This window comes from Camelina sativa, chromosome 11 (genome assembly GCF_000633955.1).
Source record: "Camelina sativa cultivar DH55 chromosome 11, Cs, whole genome shotgun sequence".
NCBI classification, from domain to species: domain Eukaryota; kingdom Viridiplantae; phylum Streptophyta; class Magnoliopsida; order Brassicales; family Brassicaceae; genus Camelina; species Camelina sativa.
In genome coordinates this window covers 47,979,295-47,997,073 of record NC_025695.1, presented here as the reverse complement: position 1 = coordinate 47,997,073, position 17,779 = coordinate 47,979,295, and the positions used below count along the sequence as shown (strand labels likewise).

Below are 17,779 nucleotides of genomic sequence, written 5' to 3'. Positions count from 1 at the left end.
CTTGTGTAAATTTTGTAACTTTTGTTTTTCAATTTAATTTTATTTTTTTCTTGTAAACGATAAGTTTTAAATCTAAAGCGTAGTTTGGAATTTTTCAATGAAGATTTCATTATTATCTTTTCCTCAAAAAAAAAAAAATTAATTAATTAACGGCTAACTTGGTTACTTGGATATTACTCCCACGTTCTCTCTTAAAAAAAAAAAAATGATTTTCTTTAGTTTTTGAAATTAATTTTTAAAAATAATCTAATGATAATCTCGATATAATTTTCTTTTCCTACAAAGAATCTCTCATGATAATCAATTCACTAGTATAACTTATTTAACATACCGAACGATTCCAGACAAAAATCTCGTACGATGTCTAGACAAAACTATAATCTTCTACAGCTTCGCATGCGTTTACAATATACGTTACTCACATCCATGGAAGGAGATCAAGGTCCCAAGGAGTTTAACGATATGATCTCTAGGAACAACGGAAACGAGTTTCGTGGGTTTGTGTCAATGTTAACGTCACAATCCGACTACTTTTTCGAGATTGTCAATGATAGACAAGGATCAGGACGCGTAAGGAGACTCTTGGGAAAATTTCGAGAGACTGACGAAATCTTATTGAACGCTATCGTGCATAGGTTCATTGATATTATGACTGGGAAATATAGCTACCTCGTTGCGTTAACCGCTTTCAGAGTCTCGAGGAGCTTCGAGTTGGTTAGTCGTACCCTCCGTGACGTGATTTACTTAGCCAGCGATGTAATCGGGTGCATCGCACTTAACCAAATGATAAACGAGACAAAAGGTTTCTTCAGAGATGAATTGCTTTACGAAATAGCGGATAACGCTGACTGGCTAAGCATGGACGATTCAGGAAACTTTGTGGTACAACACGTGCTTAACTTGCATGACTTGGAATGCACGAACCTTGTAGCGTTTCGGCTACACGGTCACTACGTTGCGCTTTCGTCTGAGAAACGTGGTAGCTACATCGTGGAGCAGGTTCTTGAGTCTGAATCGATGATAGCTTTGTGTTTCGTCGTGAGTGATCTTATGGAGTGTGGGGGATTCACGTTGTGTAGTCTGGCTCGGCATGAGTTTGGGAATTATGTTGTGAAAAAGGCGTTGACCGTCACGCGGCGGAAGGGCAAGGTTGATTTGTTTTTGGGTCTCGTTAGGATGTTGAAGTTGAGTCCTTTTCTTGATCTCTTGCGTGGGTCTCAGCACGGAAGGAACATTGTGGCGATTCTTGATTCAACAAGAATTATATAATTGTTGAAATTTTCTATAGTTTTGTTATAGCTAATATAGGGTTTGATCGATGTTTAAGGATCTTATTATGTGATACGATATGTTATATGTTACACAACTAGTATGAATAAAATATCTTTATGCCTAGACCCAACCCAAAGTAGCTAGTATTTTGTTTCTCTTCTCTACTAAAACAAAGACAAGAGTGCTTGCAAAATCCCACTTACTGCTTTCTTGTCTTCCAAAATCATTCATCACCAATCACCAATTCTCTCTGTTTTGTATATCACATAACAAAGATTTGGTTTCATAAATCTAACAACATGTTGCAGTATCAGCAGTCTTATTCTTAGCTCAAGCACAAATGTACTATGAAATGCCTTAACGAAACTGATCAGACAAACGAAAACATAGATTACAAAACAGAACATTTAAGGAGAATCTTTCTACTCAAAACCAATGATTCTCTTCAATCCAGGAAACAACCCTGAAAACGAAGACATAGAAGGAGAAGAAGAAGAAGGATCGATTGTTTTGTCAGAACCAAAACACTCAAGTTCGACCATTTCTTTAACAGATCTAACAGATAAAGGCTGAAAATCTCCAGCCCATTCATCCACAAACTCTCTAACCAGACTCAATCTCTCTTCTTCTTCTTCAATCTTCCTCCATTTGATCCTCATCTCATCTTCTTTCAAACCCATATGCTTACAAAACTCTCCCCAAAGAATCTCACCGCTCTTCTTCATCGCTTCTCGTCTCTGTTCCGAGGCTGTGTTCGCTTTCCCGATTTCTCTAGCCAAATCTTTAGCCAGCTCCGAATCGCTCATAATCTTCTTCTTCCTCTTGGGCCTCCTTAGCCGCATGTTGCTGATGATTTCGTCGTCTTCATCGTCTCTCCTTGCGCACTGAATTCGGGTTACGGGCCGGGTCAACCTTTGCTGTTGATATTCGAGATTCCGAGGAAAGCAGGTGTTTTGGGGAAGAAGGTGAAGTAATCTCAGCGACATCTTCTTTTGCTTCCTTCTCTCTCTCTCTATCTATCTCTCTTCTGCCCTCTGTGTCCCAAATCCTTAAATTTAATATTTTTATCGACTAATTTTATTCTTTTAAGTCCAAAGGTTGAACCTTTAAAGCTTCTATGCAGTTAGTTTCAACACCACCAACAAAACCCCAATTATGAAGACATTAACTTCATGGAAACAGTAATTACAAGCAAGAAACAGAACTCTTTAACATGTATGTATCACAATACAAGTTAAATCTTTGTGTTTCGTGAAGGTGTGTGTCTTGGAAAAAAGAACAAAGAAATCTTACAAAATTTCATCAAACTCTGAATCATTTACAGGTAAAACCAAAAAGGTGGAACCTTTCCGACGTTTTGAGCTTTTAATATGCCTAAGCAAGTCTCTGTTCTCAGACTCTGACAGGGTCTTTCTTCACTCTGTTTTTAAGTTAGTGAGAATTAGTTCTGATAAGATATCGACCCATGTGTCCGGAACGCCCGGTAGGCACCAATGCATACAGTCTTGTCCCCATATTGCAACCGCGTCTTGCTTCCCTAACCAGATAGCTGGATGAGCATCTGCTCTGAATTCACTTAGATGGGTCAGGTCAAGTAACTTGATCTTTTTGTTTTGCAACTCATTCTTGATGATTTGGTTGATCTTTCTAGCTTCTTTGTTCACTCCATTGTTCCTGGGATCAAACCACAAGTCAAGCTGTCTAGGTCTTAGCATCAACATCATTTCTTTATCAGAACGCATATATAAGCAGAGAAAGAAGCAAGGACTTTCTCAGTAAAGCTCGTTGGCACACCTGGCTTTCTTCGAGTGGTTTCTCGAGTAAACAACTTCCATTCTGGTTCCAATCACCACCATAGAAGTGCCTTGGTGATTGCAAGCGCCAGAACTTAAGGGTCTTTTCTGGTACTTCTCTTTGGATATAAAACACCATATGTTGAAGAACTACTTCAAATCCTTGCAATATATCAAGAGGAGGATTTATCGGGTTTCCCTTTCGATAGAATACTAGAGGTGTCTCTTTAGGAAACTTATCGTAACCCCACCTAAACCCAAAAACAAGATCCAACTACTCTGAATAATTCCTCCACAAAGTTGCAAGCATTATGCACACAGAAAAATGAAGAAAAACCAACAACAGGGTAAGGAGATAGTTATTTTACCAATGGCCAGAGTTAAAAATGAGAACATCATAGAAGCTAGTGACATTGATCCACTCATTTGCAGGAACGTCAACGTCAACTCGATATATTCCTTTCACTCCATCTTGATTAGCTTCAGCAGATGACTTCTTCGGCTGCCACCTTTTATCATATCAGTTTAGAAGAACTAAATTCAACATATAAAAGAACACATACATTATGCTTTCAACTTTCAACTCTAACAGATTTGAGATCTAAGAGCTTCACAATTCAGTGATGGCCAATAAACTGGAGAAATAATTTGAAGTTCCTCATAAAGATTCTAAGACATTTTGCAAAAAAACCACATATCAAGTTCAAGCCTATAATGTCCCATCACTAATCAAAAGTTTGATCCTTGAAGAGCTAATATACAAGATTTCAAACTCTGCAAGTAGGAGGATATCTTACTGATATTTAGAGAGGAGAACAGATCTGTGATAAGCAACAGTGACATTGAACTTAGGGAAGTAAGCTCCACGCCAAGCTTTTTTCTTCTTCCACTTCACAGCACTCGGATCAGCCACTCTAAGTATACACAAGAACGAAACCAAGAAGTTCTCATTCAAAGAATCCCCAACAAACCCAACATTCTTGTTCCTCATCATCCTTAGAAACCGGGTCGGGTCAATTCGACTCAACCCGCAACCATTAGGCACCCATCTCCATGAATTGATAACGTCCGTGTTCTCTCGCTTGTTCCGTAAACAATTCCAAGCGTTTCTGTGGAAAGGACAAGTCTCGTCGTACAACGGTTTCGGAGTATCTGGATTGAAGACCCATCTGCCGGAGAAAAGATCGCACGGCGGAGGAGAGACGAGGTTCGAAGAAGCGATCGGACGGCGGAGAAGGAGTAAGGAATAGAAGAGAAGTAAGAGGAGAGAAAGGAGTAGAAGACGTGGAAGAAGTGAAGATCGGAGCTTCGACGGCATCGTCGTGTAGATTCGTCTGGATCCACACGAAATCTCAAAGAGAAAGACGAAGAAGACACACGCGGCTAAACCGGTAATTTGTTCCGGTTCGGTTTGATATAAAATAGATACGGTTTAAATTCCACTTGCGGTTTTGGGTTTGATTTTTATATCGGTTTAGGGTGAAAATTGGGTTTAGTTAGAAGCTTATTCATTTGTGGTTATCAGTTAAATTAGTTTAAAACTGAAGAATTAAAAGGATAAAGATATGGATAAGAAATAAAATTTGGATGGTTCACAAAGTTTGGTATCTGAAGAGTTTTGTTTTGGCTTGGTTCGTATTTGTACCATTAAGAAGCGGACCCAGATTGGTTGGTCCGTATACGTGGTTAATATTATTATTGACGTCTCTCTACCATTTTTATTAGTTTTCATTGGTCCAATGATAATTTAGAGATTAGTTGATAAAAATATAATTTATTAAAAAAAAAAACTAATTATCAAACTAATCGAGAGTCTCCTTCTCCATACTTCATCATCATTCACATCTTCTTTCTTTCCACGGCCTCCTTTGGTTTACTTCTTTCGAATCTCCTCCTGTAAGTAGAAAAAATGTGTATATTCATTTGCATCTGTTATATTTGTATTCGAATGATTAGTTCTGTGAAAAGTTTACTTTTTTTTTTTTGTTTTCTTGGGTAATTTTTGGTAATCTTAATGGCTTGCATTGTCTCGCGTACGCTGTGTGATGTTTTGGCGTTAGATTTAGATTTGGATCTTGTACGATTTTTTGATTAAGCTGGTATTTTTCTGCACTTTATCATCCATTGGCTTTTGGTTATCTTTCAATCCAATCTTGGTGTCCAGATTTTACAATTTTATGTCTCTGATTCCAGTTTTGTCTGAAAAAAGACGGAACTTTAATTGTAGAAACAGTGAGCATTGACTTGTAAGAATTTTAGCTGAAGCTTTTCCATAATCCTAGTTGATGTTTTTTTTATTACTCCTGTATTGAATCAGTTTTGCAGAAATGGAGACTGGTGCTGGTATAGGTCTGTACCCTTTGCACCGTTGCAAAACCATTTACTTAGTGAGTAGTGTTTTATCTTTTTGAGTTGAAATCTATCATTTTGGAAGTTTCATTATGATGTAATGTTCTTGTTTGAGGTTTTTTTTGGGTCAGAATTCTGGGGGGATGACATTGACTACTTTTTTTCAGGTGAGACATGCGCAGGGGATTCACAATGTTGATGGGGAAAAGAACTATAAGGCCTACATGTCTCAGGAGTACTTTGATGCAGAGTTGACCCAACTTGGCTGGAAACAGGTATGTAAAAAAAAAGAGCTGCACTTGCACACTACTTTATCCAAAATGTAAAATAGATTCATCTTTTCAACTCCAATTACTTAATACATAGTTTCGCTTGGGTGACAGGTAGATGGTTTGCGTAAGCATGTTCATTCCAGTGGACTTCACAAGAAGATCGAACTGGTCATATCGTCTCCACTTATGAGGTATGTTTGTGATTACAAAGGTCTTCGTCTAACTGATCTACTTAGTTAGGAAGACTAACAGAGTAGCGTGTTCTTAAAAACAGATTGTGCTTCAATTCATTGGTCTCATTATATTTATAAAATGAACATTTTATATTTGAGCAGAAAACTTTATTTACATTAACCTTTGAAGATTTTAAAATTGTTAACGATGTTCTGTTTTGTATGTAGAACATTGCAAACTGCTGTTGGTGTTTTTGGTGGAGAGGGCTACACAGATATGAGTGATGTATTACCTCTAATGGTAGCAAATGCAGGAAACAGCAGCCGTGCAGCTATATCGAGTTTAAACTGCCCACCAATTATTACAGAGGAGTCCTGCAGAGAACATTTGGTATGCCTTTTCAGTGTAATATATACATATATCCTAGAGAGAAACTAAGTTCAGACATAATTGCGTTTAAATATAACTCCTACTCATCACTTGAAGTGACCATGAACAAGTTTTGCAGTATCTTTTACTTCCATTCACAAGTTTTGCTGTTCTATTCAAAATCTTAGATCTTGTCTGCACGAAAGGAAAGAATATAAATAATCATTCTTAGCTGCGTCAAGTTTTCACTGTTGTATTCCATTTTTGTGGACATAGGGAGTGCATCCATGTGATCAGAGGAGAAGTACCAGCGACTATCAGTTTCTTTTCCCTGCAGTTGACTTTTCACTGGCAAGTATAATTGAGAGTCTTAGATGTGCCTGGCATTGATTATTACTTGTAATCTTCTGGTTGCCCAATTGACTACTAGCAGCGTACAGCTACGCCAAGCAACCTATACGTGCTTCCAAATGACTCCTCACATTTGAATTTGCCTTCAGATAGAAAGCGATGAAGACAAGTTATGGAAGGCTGATGTTAGAGAAACAATTGAAGAACTTGCAGCTAGAGGAAAAAAGTTCCTGAACTGGTATTTTCTCTTTTCTACCTAAATACTGATGGAACAGAATTGCGTATGATGGCTGGTTTTGGACTTTGTAGGCTATGGACAAGGAAAGAAAAAGAGATAGCTATTGTGACACACAGTGGTTTCTTGTTTCACACATTGAATGCACTACAAAGCGAGTGCCATCCAGATGTCAAGAAAGAAATTTGCGGCCAGTAAGATCCTCCACACCCTTCATGAGGAAATTATAATAAGCAAGGAATTTTCAATCTATCTGGGGTTTATTAATTTGAATTTTGATTTGCAGCTTTGCTAATTGTGAGCTACGTTCAATGGTCATCGTCGATAGAAGGTTTGGAGTTTCTTCATTCATTTTTCTTGCCATGAGATTTGAAGATGTAGCCAACGATAGTCTAATTTTTTTCTTTATGTATTCACAGTATGTTGGGATCGGACACTTCGGTGACTGATTATCCAGGAAAGATTCCGAAGGGGATTGACCTTCCAAGTGATGCTGTTGTAGATGATAACAACATCAAAGCTGAGTGATTCTTTATGGACACTTCATTGTCTTCAACTTTCTATCTATCTATATACAAACCCCTTATTTGTTGTATGCAACTCTCTTATTAGTCTTACTATCGACTTAAGATACTTCGCTAGTTCGCTTAATTGGGACTTGAGTGACGAATTTTGTGTTTTTGGGTAAAACAATAACGGATGGAAATGTTTTAAACCGCTATCATCTGGTATGGTTATGAATCCACATTTCATTTGTATACAAACTTGTACCATTGCAATTCAAATATCAATGGCAAACGGAAATATAGACTTGAACGAAACCAATACACATCTTTTAAAACTATTCATAGTCAATGCAGAAAATTCCAACAGGGTTTACAGCACAAAAATCGTCGATTTGTCGATCAATTGACATGTTAACTTGTATAATGCAAACATAAATAATATCCCACCAGCCAGAGACAACAATCCTTGCCTTTTCAGTTCTCTGAAAGATCCTTATGAATTCAGTTTGTATTGAGAATATCGTAATAGACAGCAGGTTTCTTGGTAACTGGAGCCAGTTCCTGAAATACCAAAATCGAATCAAGATCCGTACCATAAGTGAAAGCTCTTTACTAGTAAGAAATTTCAAAGATTGGAATCGGATCCGAGGTCCTGTCGGAACCACTGCTATTTACTGCCTCTTACCACACTACTTGCAGAGAGAGAGAGAGAGAAGGAGTACCTCAACTGCAGCAGCTAAACCAAGGACGGTAGCTTCGGCCCAAGGTCTTCCCATTATTTGTAATCCTATCGGAAGCCCTTCCTTATCATAACCAACCTGCGTTGATTTTTATTTGCCAATATGTTGCAAAAGAGAGTGATCAATCAGAAAGGACATAAAATTATTGCAAGAATGAAATAAGTAACACAATAGTCTAAGCTTTGGTTACAGAGATACAAAAATTGCTTACCGGGACAGATATGGCTGGGAAGCCCAGGAGATTCGCAGCTAGAGCGAAGCGCATTATATTAGCTAGAAAAGAAGCAATATGAATATCATAAGTTGAAAACTCTGATTTAAATGTCTATGAGATTCGCAGCTAGAGCTTTCCACACATTATATTAGCTAGAAAAGAAGCAATATGAATATCATAAGTTGAAAACTCTATTAAGAAGTTAGGAGTTTTGCTTAACAAACTTGTCACTTGAAGATTGGTTTCTCCATTTTTGAGAGCATCAGGGGGTATCACTGGAGCTGTCATACTGTTTGTACAAGAAACAGTTCACACGTAAAAGTGAGAGAAGTTTAAGCAATAATTTTTTGTGAACACATTGGAAGTAAGGGATCTTCGATTCACTAGATGGTTTGATAAGATATGATTTATCTATGCATCAAATTATTTTACGAACCCAGCTGTAGGAGTCACAATGACATCAACGTCTTTGAAGATATTCATGTGAAACTCCATCAATCTTCGCCTGCAACACAAAATTTATCAATATTGGTATAAGAAAATCAGAAATATAACGTATGTGCTCCCTGAAGCAAGCAGCCTCTAGAGTCAATCATCTACTCATAATCCTACACTTCCAGAAATTCGACTTTTAGCTGAAGACTGGTACGGAGTTTAAAACATATAGTATAGTTACCACCAAGTGATTTGTGGAAGAAATCATATGAGAAAATTACCAAGAGAAAATCATGTTGTGGCACTTCAAGCAAAAACTTATTCCTGTGATTTTAGAAGCAAAAGTGAAAGCTCTACATTTTTCTATCGCCGTTTACCTAAGACATTGAGCAGCAATATAGTCTGAAGCAGAGAACGAACGGAAAATCGCAAAGCTGGTACGAGTGTCATAAGTTAGCTTTGAATTTTTCCTGAAACATTAGACAAAGGTGAAAATTTAGACCAAAAAACAAATTTTTTTGTAGATGATAGAAATAGAAAGGGGATATAGAGATATACTGCTGATGAAATCAGAAAAAGCCTAAAGACATACCCAGCCTCACAGTAAGTAGTAAGAGAAGCCAGTGTTGGAGACCCAATCGAGATAACATGGGCTGCACGCATCTCTTCTAGTTCAGGAACCACTATCTCCACCACCTGAAACAAAAGTCCATATAGAGATTGTAGCTAAAACAATATATTGATCAAAAATCCGTGGAGTGAGAGAGACATAATGAAATGATCAGCTTACTTTGCAACCATGATTGTTTGATAGGAGCTTAAGGATATCTTCACAATTGTCAGAGATGTCACTTGAATTAACATCATTAAACCACTGCATGGATTTACAAAAAGCATTAAAAATGCCACTGAAGCAATTAAATCTAACTCAGATCAACTAGCAAGGATAGAATATTCACCGCTGTATATTTCCCTAGTCGTAGAGATCCTATTGCATTGCTTCCATTGTGAGACAATAACTTTGGGAAACAGGGAGGGGTCTATAGAATAAATGCAAAGACCAAATCATACGAGAACATATTGCAAGATTATATGCCATTATCAAATAAATACATACCACACCATTATCATTACATCTAGAAGTGCTTAAAACTATACTTTTATATCTGTAGTTATTTTTCTGAAATCCTTGTGAATACAGCAAGTAAAAGAGACATCATACTTTCTTGGGAACAGAAGATGTGTATAAACTGAGACATTTCTACAAACAACTAATATTTCAATGATTCAATCTTGCTCATTAAGGTTTGATTGAGTGCTGTCTAGTATATATTATAGCTGGAAAAGTTACCGGTCTCAAAGTGATTCTATCATCAGATGAAGAACCCAAGATTGCAGCATACCTGTAAACATACACAAAGCTGCATTAATTAAAAATCCAGGTTTATCCGAAGACCAAACATCTGAAGTAGATAATGTGTGGTTTTGATTTGAACAGATTTTGTTTCGTTGTTTGTACCTCTACTCAGTTGTATTGTTAAATGCTTTACAAAGCGGCCAAAAAATTGAAAGAATAAAACAATAACGTCTTAACAAAGTTAAACTTACACCAAGAAGGTATCTTCCAAAGATGAAGCAAGGGGACCAATGATTTCCACTGTTCCACCTTCACATAATGACCTGTAGAGATGAAACTGGTCAAATCGGAATTCATATGCCATACACATCAGATTTTGTTTTATCATATGTCATACATGCTAGATCTTTCTTATTTTTGAACAAACTAGGCCATACATGCTAGATCTTTGTTCCAATCAATGTGCCAATATTTCATTCACGGAAGCATATAAGACTAGCCATACTACGTCTGACTTCTCATAATTTTAAACAACAAAATGTAACAAGACGTACATATATGGACGGTGGACCCAAGAGTTCGAATAGATATTTACCTAGATGGTTTAGATAGCAACAAGATGAAAGCAAAAGAAGAAACTTGTAACTCCCAAGGAAGGGAAAAGACGTAATGGTTCTCTCTTACCCTGTCATATCTGTCCGACCATATGTTGTTTTCAGTCCCGTTATACCACAAAGTGATGCAGGGACGCGAACAGAACCTGCATTTCCAGAAATACTAAACCTAGTGGGTATGCAGATCATAGGTCAGATCAAACAAATAAAAATAACTTTGGTACCTCCACCATCTGTTCCTAGAGCAGCTGAACATAGTCCAGAGGCTACAATAGCTGCTGAACCTGAGGAAGATCCACCCGTGTACCTTTTAGTATCATGTGGGTTTCTTGTGGTTCTGCAATGCAGCATACCAGAAGATAAAAGATATGTGCAAGAAACATGTTGAAAGTGAACCGTATCAAGTAACAAAAAACTGTTATGTCTATCAGCAATAAATAAGACTTGTGTGTCCTCTGCTGAGTAGCTTACCCGTAATTTGAATTGTTCCCTGTGGTTCCCATGCCTAACTCATGCATATTTGCCTTGCCAAGTAAGATTGCACCACAAGATCGCAGTTTTGAAACAACTGCTGAATCCTTCTCCACAGAACGACCCTCATGCAGCCATGTTGTTCCACCTTTAATAAAAACCCTATGACAGGTCTGCGGTTTCTGGATTTATTTTCAATAACACATAAGAATGACATACTAACCATTTGTTGGATAGGGTAAGCAATCAATATCGTCCTTGATTGTCACAAAAATTCCATCCAAAATAGATATTGGATTTCCTACACAGCTCAAACCCAATATGATCAACATATATCTCAACAATAACACTGAAGCTGAAAATATAAGGAGATACAAAATATATGCACAATTTACCTTCTTCAAACCTCTGTGTAGAAGTTTCAGCCTGCTTAATGACTTCATTGGCATCGAAGCTAATCAAAAATGGTGTTGGAGGCTTGTCATAGCTAAACTCCTCAATGATTGAAATAATCCTTTTTGCTACCTAGCAATCAGCAAAAACAATCTCTGTTTGTGCTACAAAAAGAAAGAGTAACAAAAAAAAAATATAAAAAAAAAGACTAACCAGCAAAGGAGTTGTCAGCTTAGATCTGTAAGCATATGCAAAATCACGAATCTTCCAGTACCGGAAGGATGGCACTGGATCAGCATGCAAGCTACGAGAAGGATCATATTGAGGAAGACACTTTAAGGCTGTCTCCAATCTCTCTATAGGACTTTGATCTTCGCCAACAACAACAACATCAAGCTCCGGTTCTAGATTAAAAAATCAAAGACACAATCATCATTTTTTTGAGGTTTATATAATTATTTCAGCTTACACAATATTCAAGTAATATAAGTATACAACATATGAATGATAAACGAATTGTAAGATAATAAAAATGACACAGTAGAAGAGTATACCTTGAGATGGGAACTCAGGTCTAAACATGGGCTCTTCTGGTATAACTGTGTTGCGAAAAATCTACCGGTCCCAACACGGAAAAGCACATAAATTATGTAATCAATACAAACTGTAAGAAGATTGACACCAATCGAAAAACCAATAACAAAGGAAAAAATGATGATTAAAGTTCAGTCTGATGAGAAGAGACCTTTGTCATGCCATTGTCTTTCTTCAAATGATCTACAATCAAAGAGCCAATAACCGGTGCTTCAAGCAAATGAACGAACAACTTGAACGAAAAGCCAGTCAAATGAGGGCCTGCAAAATACACAAGAAGCATATCAAATCCATAATCAAACCAACTGCAGGAAACCATATGAAATTAAGCTTAAACCCACAGAATTGAATCTGCAATAAATTGTAATAGAGAAGCAAACCTTTGATCTCTTCAGCTTTATATTTGACAGTAGAAAAATCAACCTCGCTTGCTCGTTTCATAACCTCATACTTACCCATCTTCTATATAGACCGCTGGGGAAAATTATCAAACAAACAAACAAACAAAAGAGAAATCACACAAATGGATACGTCCGTTGTTCTGAATTTTCTTCACATATATCATAAGAATCTGTTATCCAAACATCAAAGTGACGGTGACGAAACGGATGAAATTTTCCAGAGAATAGGAGAATCCAATGTAATCAGAAACAAACGACAAGGCAGCAGAAAACCAAAAAGAATCAGGAGCGAAACGGAACAAATGGTTATGATGGAGGAGAATTCGGATTGCGAACCTATGAAAGCCGAAAGAGGAATCTGAGAAACACGTTTGATCTGATTTGGGCGGAGGATTATATTACTAAATGAAGAAAGCCGTGCAGCGGATGGATGAGCGGTGAAGTTGTTGGGAACTTGAATGTTGTATATACATATTGATAATACCCCCCCNNNCCCCCCCACCCCTTCCCTTCTTTAACGCTTTCTTCTCATTTGTATCAATCAAGTGTGTGTGTGTGTACATTGAACTTTGTCTCCAATAGTTGAAATCTTCCAACGTTGTTCTCATATTAACACACCTGCCCTCTTATTCTGTACATATTATAACTTTGGCCCCTTAACTAATGTTTGAGATCCACGTACAGTGACCAAATTAATTTAGTTTGGCAATTTCAAATTATCGGTTTTGGTCTGTTGGTTTAGTTCATAATATTAATATCGGATTATTTTGATTTAGACAATTTAGATGAACAAGTTTAGTTAGTTTGATTTCCGTTTTGATTTCGATTTTGATTCATAATATCGGATTATTTTGATTTCGATATACGATAATAATGAAACTAGGCTTTTTTTTTTTAATCTATTTGTAAGGCAATTTTGGTTATTTGATTTGGTTTCATTAAAAGTTGAATAAAAAGGAAAAAACGAATTTATGTTCCATTTGGTATATCGTTTCATATAGAAAGAAAATTCGATTCCTTTTTTTATTTTTTTTATTAGAGATTCTGTAAATTTTGATTCTTTAAAATGTTCCAAATTATGGCAAGATAAGTATCCCCTAATAGAAGAGGCTTTTTAAGTAAGTAATCACAAGTACGTATGGTCATCTAAAAGAAACGTATAATGTAAATCATCTTCTGTATAATGGCTGAGATGAATAAAACACGTGTTGGACTATATGCATCTTTGCCTACATTTGCTTGGTTGACTTATCTACAAACAACCACGAGACACGACTTGATTTTTATGACTCATCGAGCAACATCGTACCGTGCCGATTATTAGTCCATATAGTTTATGAATTATTAAACTCCGGTCATAAGAATAAATTAAAATTCGGTTTTTTTTTTTTTTTTTTTTTTTTTTTTTCTGGTATGAATGTGAAGTAAATAATATACAGTTTATGAGAAAAATAGTTACACTAATCAAAAACATTAATGTTTTTCCTTGTACCACCATGATTGCACCTTAGGCATGCTGGTGAATTACGTCTATTTTAAGTTTGAATAATTACAACAATTTACCCATATATAATAAGTTGCAAGTTGGCAATAAACAATGGTGTATATATATTAGCAAACAATCTGGCCAAAAACAAAAAAAAAACAAACAATTGAGAAAGTGGATTATACACGGTGACAAAGTTAAATTATCGTCTTTTATAGAGTTGATATTCAGATTAGGAAAAATATCTAGGTCACATTATTGTAATACATACAGTAAAACATACAAAATTTTTGAACCTTTTACAATTATTATCTTCTAAACACACACACAAAAAAAAAAAAAAGATCTACTTTCTAGATAACCCAAAAACACAATCATAAAAACAAATCTAAGGTTGATCAGGGGAAAGATCGACGACAACGACTTTAATATTTTCCTTTTTCTGAAGTAACTATTTTATTTATCACTTAACCTTATAATATCTGCTTCACTAATCACTAGTGTTAGATTAGATTAACAATAAACAACGTCGAAGTATCAAAAAATAAAATAAAAACACTAGTTTTGGGTTTGGCCCCATCATCACAGAACAACAGCGTCTCAATTAATCCGTGGAGAGAGAGATTCAGCTAACGTTACAGGCCGTCATATAACTCTATACACCGCCTTAAAACTCATCAAAAACTGACAGGCCACGTGTAAATTAGCAATAAGGTCACGTACACCATCCTGTCAAGTTAACATTTTCCAACACTACTGTACATACTTCTAATAAAAACCATTTCATCAGTCTTCTCCATTTCTTTCTGATTTCTCTTCTCTTCTTCATGAATTAATTTTAAAATCCATACTAAAAAAAAAAAAAAAAGAGAGATGGAGAAATTCTCGTACAACTCATATCCAGATTCAACCGACTCGTCACCGAGATCTCGCGAGATCGAATTCGATAACCCACCGCCATGGGATGATCAGAACCCGAACCAGAACCCGAACCAGAACCAGCAGCAACAGAGCTACAAGGTGAGGTTTATGTGCAGCTATGGCGGAAAGATTCAGCCGCGTCCTCACGATAACCAACTCACTTATGTTAACGGTGAAACTAAGATCCTCTCCGTTGATCGCGGGATTAGATTCCCTGTTTTAGCTTCCAAGCTCTCCTCCGTTTGCGGCGGCGGCGGCGGTGATGATGTTACGTTTAAGTACCAGCTTCCAGGAGAAGACTTAGACGCTTTGATCTCCGTTACTAACGATGATGATCTGGAGCATATGATGCACGAGTACGATCGCTTGCTTCGTATGTCTTCTAAGCCAGCGAGGATGCGTTTGTTTCTCTTCCCTTCTGCTTCCTCCGGTGGATTTGGTTCTCAAGGCTCCACTCAGTCAGATCGAGATCGCTTCGTCGAGGCCTTGAACACTGTTCCTAGGCTCTCTGATTCGGAGAAATCAGTATCAGCTCCTCCTCCCATTAATTCGGATTTTTTGTTCGGATCGGATAAAGTCGTAGCTCCGCCGCCGCCACCAACACCGTCTGAGGCGAAATTACCGGTTCCGGCGGCGTTAGAGCCTCCGTTGTTCAACGATCCGCGTGTGATTCAACCGGATCACGGCGTAAATCCGATGGAGATTCAAAGACAAATGCAGGAGTTTCAAAGGATGCATATTAGGGATCAAGAACAACAACAACAACAACAGGAAGCTGTATACAGGAGGAAGAGTAACGAAGACGGTTTAATTGAAACCACCGGAGGATACTTCTCTCCGCCGTACGCTCAAAATCCGGCGCCGCCACCGCCGCAGCCGACGATTCCTCAAACGAATCCGCAAGCTCTTCCTCCGATGACGACCTTCTGGCAAGGGAACCACAATCCAGGAGGAGTGTTTCCGACGACGACACAGGGATTAGGATTACCAGAGCAACCAGTATACATGATTCCAACTCCGACTCCATCTCCGGTATACCACGCGCCACCGTCACATCAACCGCAAGGCATCATGAGACCAGTAAACCAAGGCGGGTATTATCCTCCGGTACAGAGAATGGCTTCAGATACATACAGGGAACAACACCAACCACCGTACAACGTGGCTCAGCTACCAATAGGAACAAAGACACAACAACAACCTCCGCCTTTTACTTCCGCTGGTGCTCCTCCTCCACCGCAATACTCAGCCGTTCCACCGCCACGACAAGTCGTCGGATTACCACCAGATACGTCAGCTTATACTCAGGTGAGTTACGCAGGAGGAATGGGGAAACAAGTTTACTACACGGAGGCACCACCACCACCGGCACAGTACCATGGGATTGGCTTACCTGTGAATGGAATGGGAGAGGTGAGAAGTGGACCGGACGGGAAGCTAATTGCTATGAACATGGCAACTAAAGTTTCTTCTCAGAGTTCAGATTCGGCAGTTTGATTAATGAAAGGTATCATCGTTGGAATCAGACTATTGTTAATCCGTTACAAAATTCCCATCATCATTATCACAATATATAATATATAGTGTAATTGAGATCACTTTTGGTATTTGCATGTCTGATAAATAATGTTTTGTTTTTTTTTTATCTATCTATCTATCTGCTTGTTTATAATCTTAAGATGTTCTTTGAATTCTGCAACTTCCATTACCTTTTTTCTGTTGTTGCTCTGAAGTGTGTTTTGCTAAAAAATCATGTCTCTTGTGCATTGGCTTGCGTTTATCTGACTACCTTTTTATGCCTTTCTTTACCTTTTTCCCTTTTGGCCTTTTGTCTATGACTTTGGATTATTTATTATATTAAAAACATTTGTTCTTTTTTATTGTAAAAGAAAAAAAAAATATTTTCTATTTCTTTTCTTTTCTATTATGTTAGTGGTATGTATATATTTTGGGTTATTACACATGAAGAGATTGATTGATGAGAAATGAATATCATTATGTTGTGGAAGTATATAAACATTTCAAACTTAATAATTGGCTTCTTTATAATATACATTCTGTGTGACCGGATTTTTTTTTTTAGTTAAGTGGTTTATACTAGAAGATCTCAGCGACCATCTACGAGTTTTCTACAAATATATACTACTTAATGAGATTAAATAGAAATGGGTCCAAGAAACTAAACTATCAAACTCAGGGACAGGTGTTGTGGGAAAGAATATTATTAGGCTGTGTGCTGAGTTTTGAACCTTTTTTTTAAGAATCCTTACAAAAGAAAAGTCATAGCTTTAGGTCACGCACTTATCGCCATGTCATGAACTTAGTTGTTGTTGCATCCTTCCCGAATCAATAAACGACACCCAGTAATCAGTATGTATGTATCACCATCATCATCATTGAATCGAAACAGAAAACCCCCCCAATTAAATTATATGATATTGATATCCAAAACAGGTGTCTCGTATGCACTAGTCTATGTCACTGGAAAGTCTTCACTTTATCATTTTTGTTTTTGTTTTTGTCGTCTAATAATCCACATTACTCTGTCAACGCATGAAAATTCCTAACTGTGTAAACTATACTTCATCGCAAAGAACAATCAAACACCAATCGGATATAACTTACATATCGGATTTTATATCTTTCCAGCTCATATTACCAGAAACCCGTTAGCATATGTATGTTCGAGAGATATACATGCTTCTGTAGATTGTTGTTCCCTTCATTACAAAATTTTTCATAAATCCCCCCAAATATGAGCGTTTATAACAAAGAACGTCTAACAGAAGCAAATATATCTTATCTTAAAACATATGAAATCCATAGTTTTAA

The 17,779-nt window shown here is 37.2% G+C and overlaps 6 protein-coding genes across 8 annotated transcripts; 3 read left to right on the top strand and 3 right to left on the bottom strand.

Moving 5' to 3' along the window:
* Window positions 427-1,269, top strand: LOC104729068 (pumilio homolog 18-like). Its single transcript, XM_010447963.1, has one exon. It carries the CDS (start codon window positions 427-429, stop codon window positions 1,267-1,269), a length of 843 nt encoding a protein of 280 aa, XP_010446265.1.
* LOC104727078 lies at window positions 1,499-2,355 on the bottom strand. The gene has a single exon (XM_010446081.2). The coding sequence runs from the start codon at window positions 2,256-2,258 to the stop codon at window positions 1,695-1,697; it is 564 nt and encodes a 187-aa protein (XP_010444383.1). The 5' UTR covers window positions 2,259-2,355; the 3' UTR covers window positions 1,499-1,694.
* LOC104727077 (protein trichome birefringence-like 12) lies at window positions 2,416-4,536 on the bottom strand. Of its 2 annotated transcripts, none has more exons than XM_010446080.2 (4): window positions 3,863-4,536; window positions 3,434-3,574; window positions 3,067-3,316; window positions 2,416-2,946 (listed from the first exon to the last, which is right to left on the bottom strand). In XM_010446080.2, exons 1-4 carry the CDS (start codon window positions 4,381-4,383, stop codon window positions 2,920-2,922), a joined length of 939 nt encoding a protein of 312 aa, XP_010444382.1. In that variant the 5' UTR covers window positions 4,384-4,536; the 3' UTR covers window positions 2,416-2,919. The 2 variants fall into 2 exon arrangements, with proteins under 2 accessions (XP_010444382.1, XP_010444381.1); XM_010446079.1 differs by having other exon boundaries at window positions 2,416-2,969; window positions 3,863-4,533.
* LOC104727076 (phosphoglycerate mutase-like protein 1) lies at window positions 4,766-7,485 on the top strand. Its single transcript, XM_010446078.2, has 10 exons — window positions 4,766-4,961; window positions 5,383-5,452; window positions 5,582-5,689; window positions 5,798-5,877; window positions 6,088-6,250; window positions 6,506-6,580; window positions 6,730-6,818; window positions 6,890-7,009; window positions 7,102-7,146; window positions 7,235-7,485. The coding sequence occupies exons 2-10, from the start codon at window positions 5,393-5,395 to the stop codon at window positions 7,341-7,343; spliced, it is 849 nt and encodes a 282-aa protein (XP_010444380.1). The 5' UTR covers window positions 4,766-4,961; window positions 5,383-5,392; the 3' UTR covers window positions 7,344-7,485.
* Window positions 7,633-13,030, bottom strand: LOC104727075 (fatty acid amide hydrolase). 2 transcript variants are annotated; one of them, XM_010446076.2, is made up of 21 exons: window positions 12,877-13,030; window positions 12,520-12,613; window positions 12,291-12,400; window positions 12,100-12,160; window positions 11,759-11,949; window positions 11,548-11,677; window positions 11,376-11,453; window positions 11,153-11,300; window positions 10,906-11,018; window positions 10,752-10,827; window positions 10,319-10,390; window positions 10,062-10,113; window positions 9,670-9,750; window positions 9,501-9,584; window positions 9,303-9,406; window positions 9,088-9,180; window positions 8,712-8,780; window positions 8,500-8,564; window positions 8,273-8,334; window positions 8,044-8,139; window positions 7,633-7,882 (listed from the first exon to the last, which is right to left on the bottom strand). In XM_010446076.2, the coding sequence occupies exons 2-21, from the start codon at window positions 12,596-12,598 to the stop codon at window positions 7,823-7,825; spliced, it is 1,824 nt and encodes a 607-aa protein (XP_010444378.1). In that variant the 5' UTR covers window positions 12,599-12,613; window positions 12,877-13,030; the 3' UTR covers window positions 7,633-7,822. The 2 variants fall into 2 exon arrangements, with proteins under 2 accessions (XP_010444378.1, XP_010444379.1); XM_010446077.2 differs by having other exon boundaries at window positions 12,520-12,710; window positions 12,877-13,024.
* On the top strand, window positions 14,776-16,782 carry LOC104727073 (leucine-rich repeat extensin-like protein 3). The gene has a single exon (XM_010446073.2). The coding sequence runs from the start codon at window positions 14,900-14,902 to the stop codon at window positions 16,442-16,444; it is 1,545 nt and encodes a 514-aa protein (XP_010444375.1). The 5' UTR covers window positions 14,776-14,899; the 3' UTR covers window positions 16,445-16,782.

Excerpts from the sequence above, each read along its gene's own strand:
- LOC104727073 (XM_010446073.2), top strand. The coding sequence starts at position 14,900 with ATGGAGAAATTCTCGTACAACTCATATCCAGATTCAACCGACTCGTCA.
- LOC104727075 (XM_010446076.2), bottom strand. The coding sequence starts at position 12,598 with ATGGGTAAGTATGAGGTTATGAAACGAGCAAGCGAGGTTGATTTTTCT. Across the intron at positions 10,828-10,905 it reads TCTAGGAACAGATGGTGGAG|GTTCTGTTCGCGTCCCTGCA; the intron begins GTACCAAAGTTA and ends CTGGAAATGCAG. Across the intron at positions 9,407-9,500 it reads CAAACAATCATGGTTGCAAA|GTGGTGGAGATAGTGGTTCC; the intron begins GTAAGCTGATCA and ends CTTTTGTTTCAG.
- LOC104727076 (XM_010446078.2), top strand. The coding sequence starts at position 5,393 with ATGGAGACTGGTGCTGGTATAGGTCTGTACCCTTTGCACCGTTGCAAA. Across the intron at positions 6,251-6,505 it reads AGTCCTGCAGAGAACATTTG|GGAGTGCATCCATGTGATCA; the intron begins GTATGCCTTTTC and ends TTGTGGACATAG. Across the intron at positions 7,010-7,101 it reads AAGAAAGAAATTTGCGGCCA|CTTTGCTAATTGTGAGCTAC; the intron begins GTAAGATCCTCC and ends TTTGATTTGCAG.
- LOC104727077 (XM_010446079.1), bottom strand. The coding sequence starts at position 4,383 with ATGCCGTCGAAGCTCCGATCTTCACTTCTTCCACGTCTTCTACTCCTT. Across the intron at positions 3,317-3,433 it reads ATTTTTAACTCTGGCCATTG|GTGGGGTTACGATAAGTTTC; the intron begins GTAAAATAACTA and ends TTTTGGGTTTAG. Across the intron at positions 2,970-3,066 it reads AACCACTCGAAGAAAGCCAG|CTTGACTTGTGGTTTGATCC; the intron begins GTGTGCCAACGA and ends AGACCTAGACAG.
- LOC104729068 (XM_010447963.1), top strand. The coding sequence starts at position 427 with ATGGAAGGAGATCAAGGTCCCAAGGAGTTTAACGATATGATCTCTAGG.
- LOC104727078 (XM_010446081.2), bottom strand. The coding sequence starts at position 2,258 with ATGTCGCTGAGATTACTTCACCTTCTTCCCCAAAACACCTGCTTTCCT.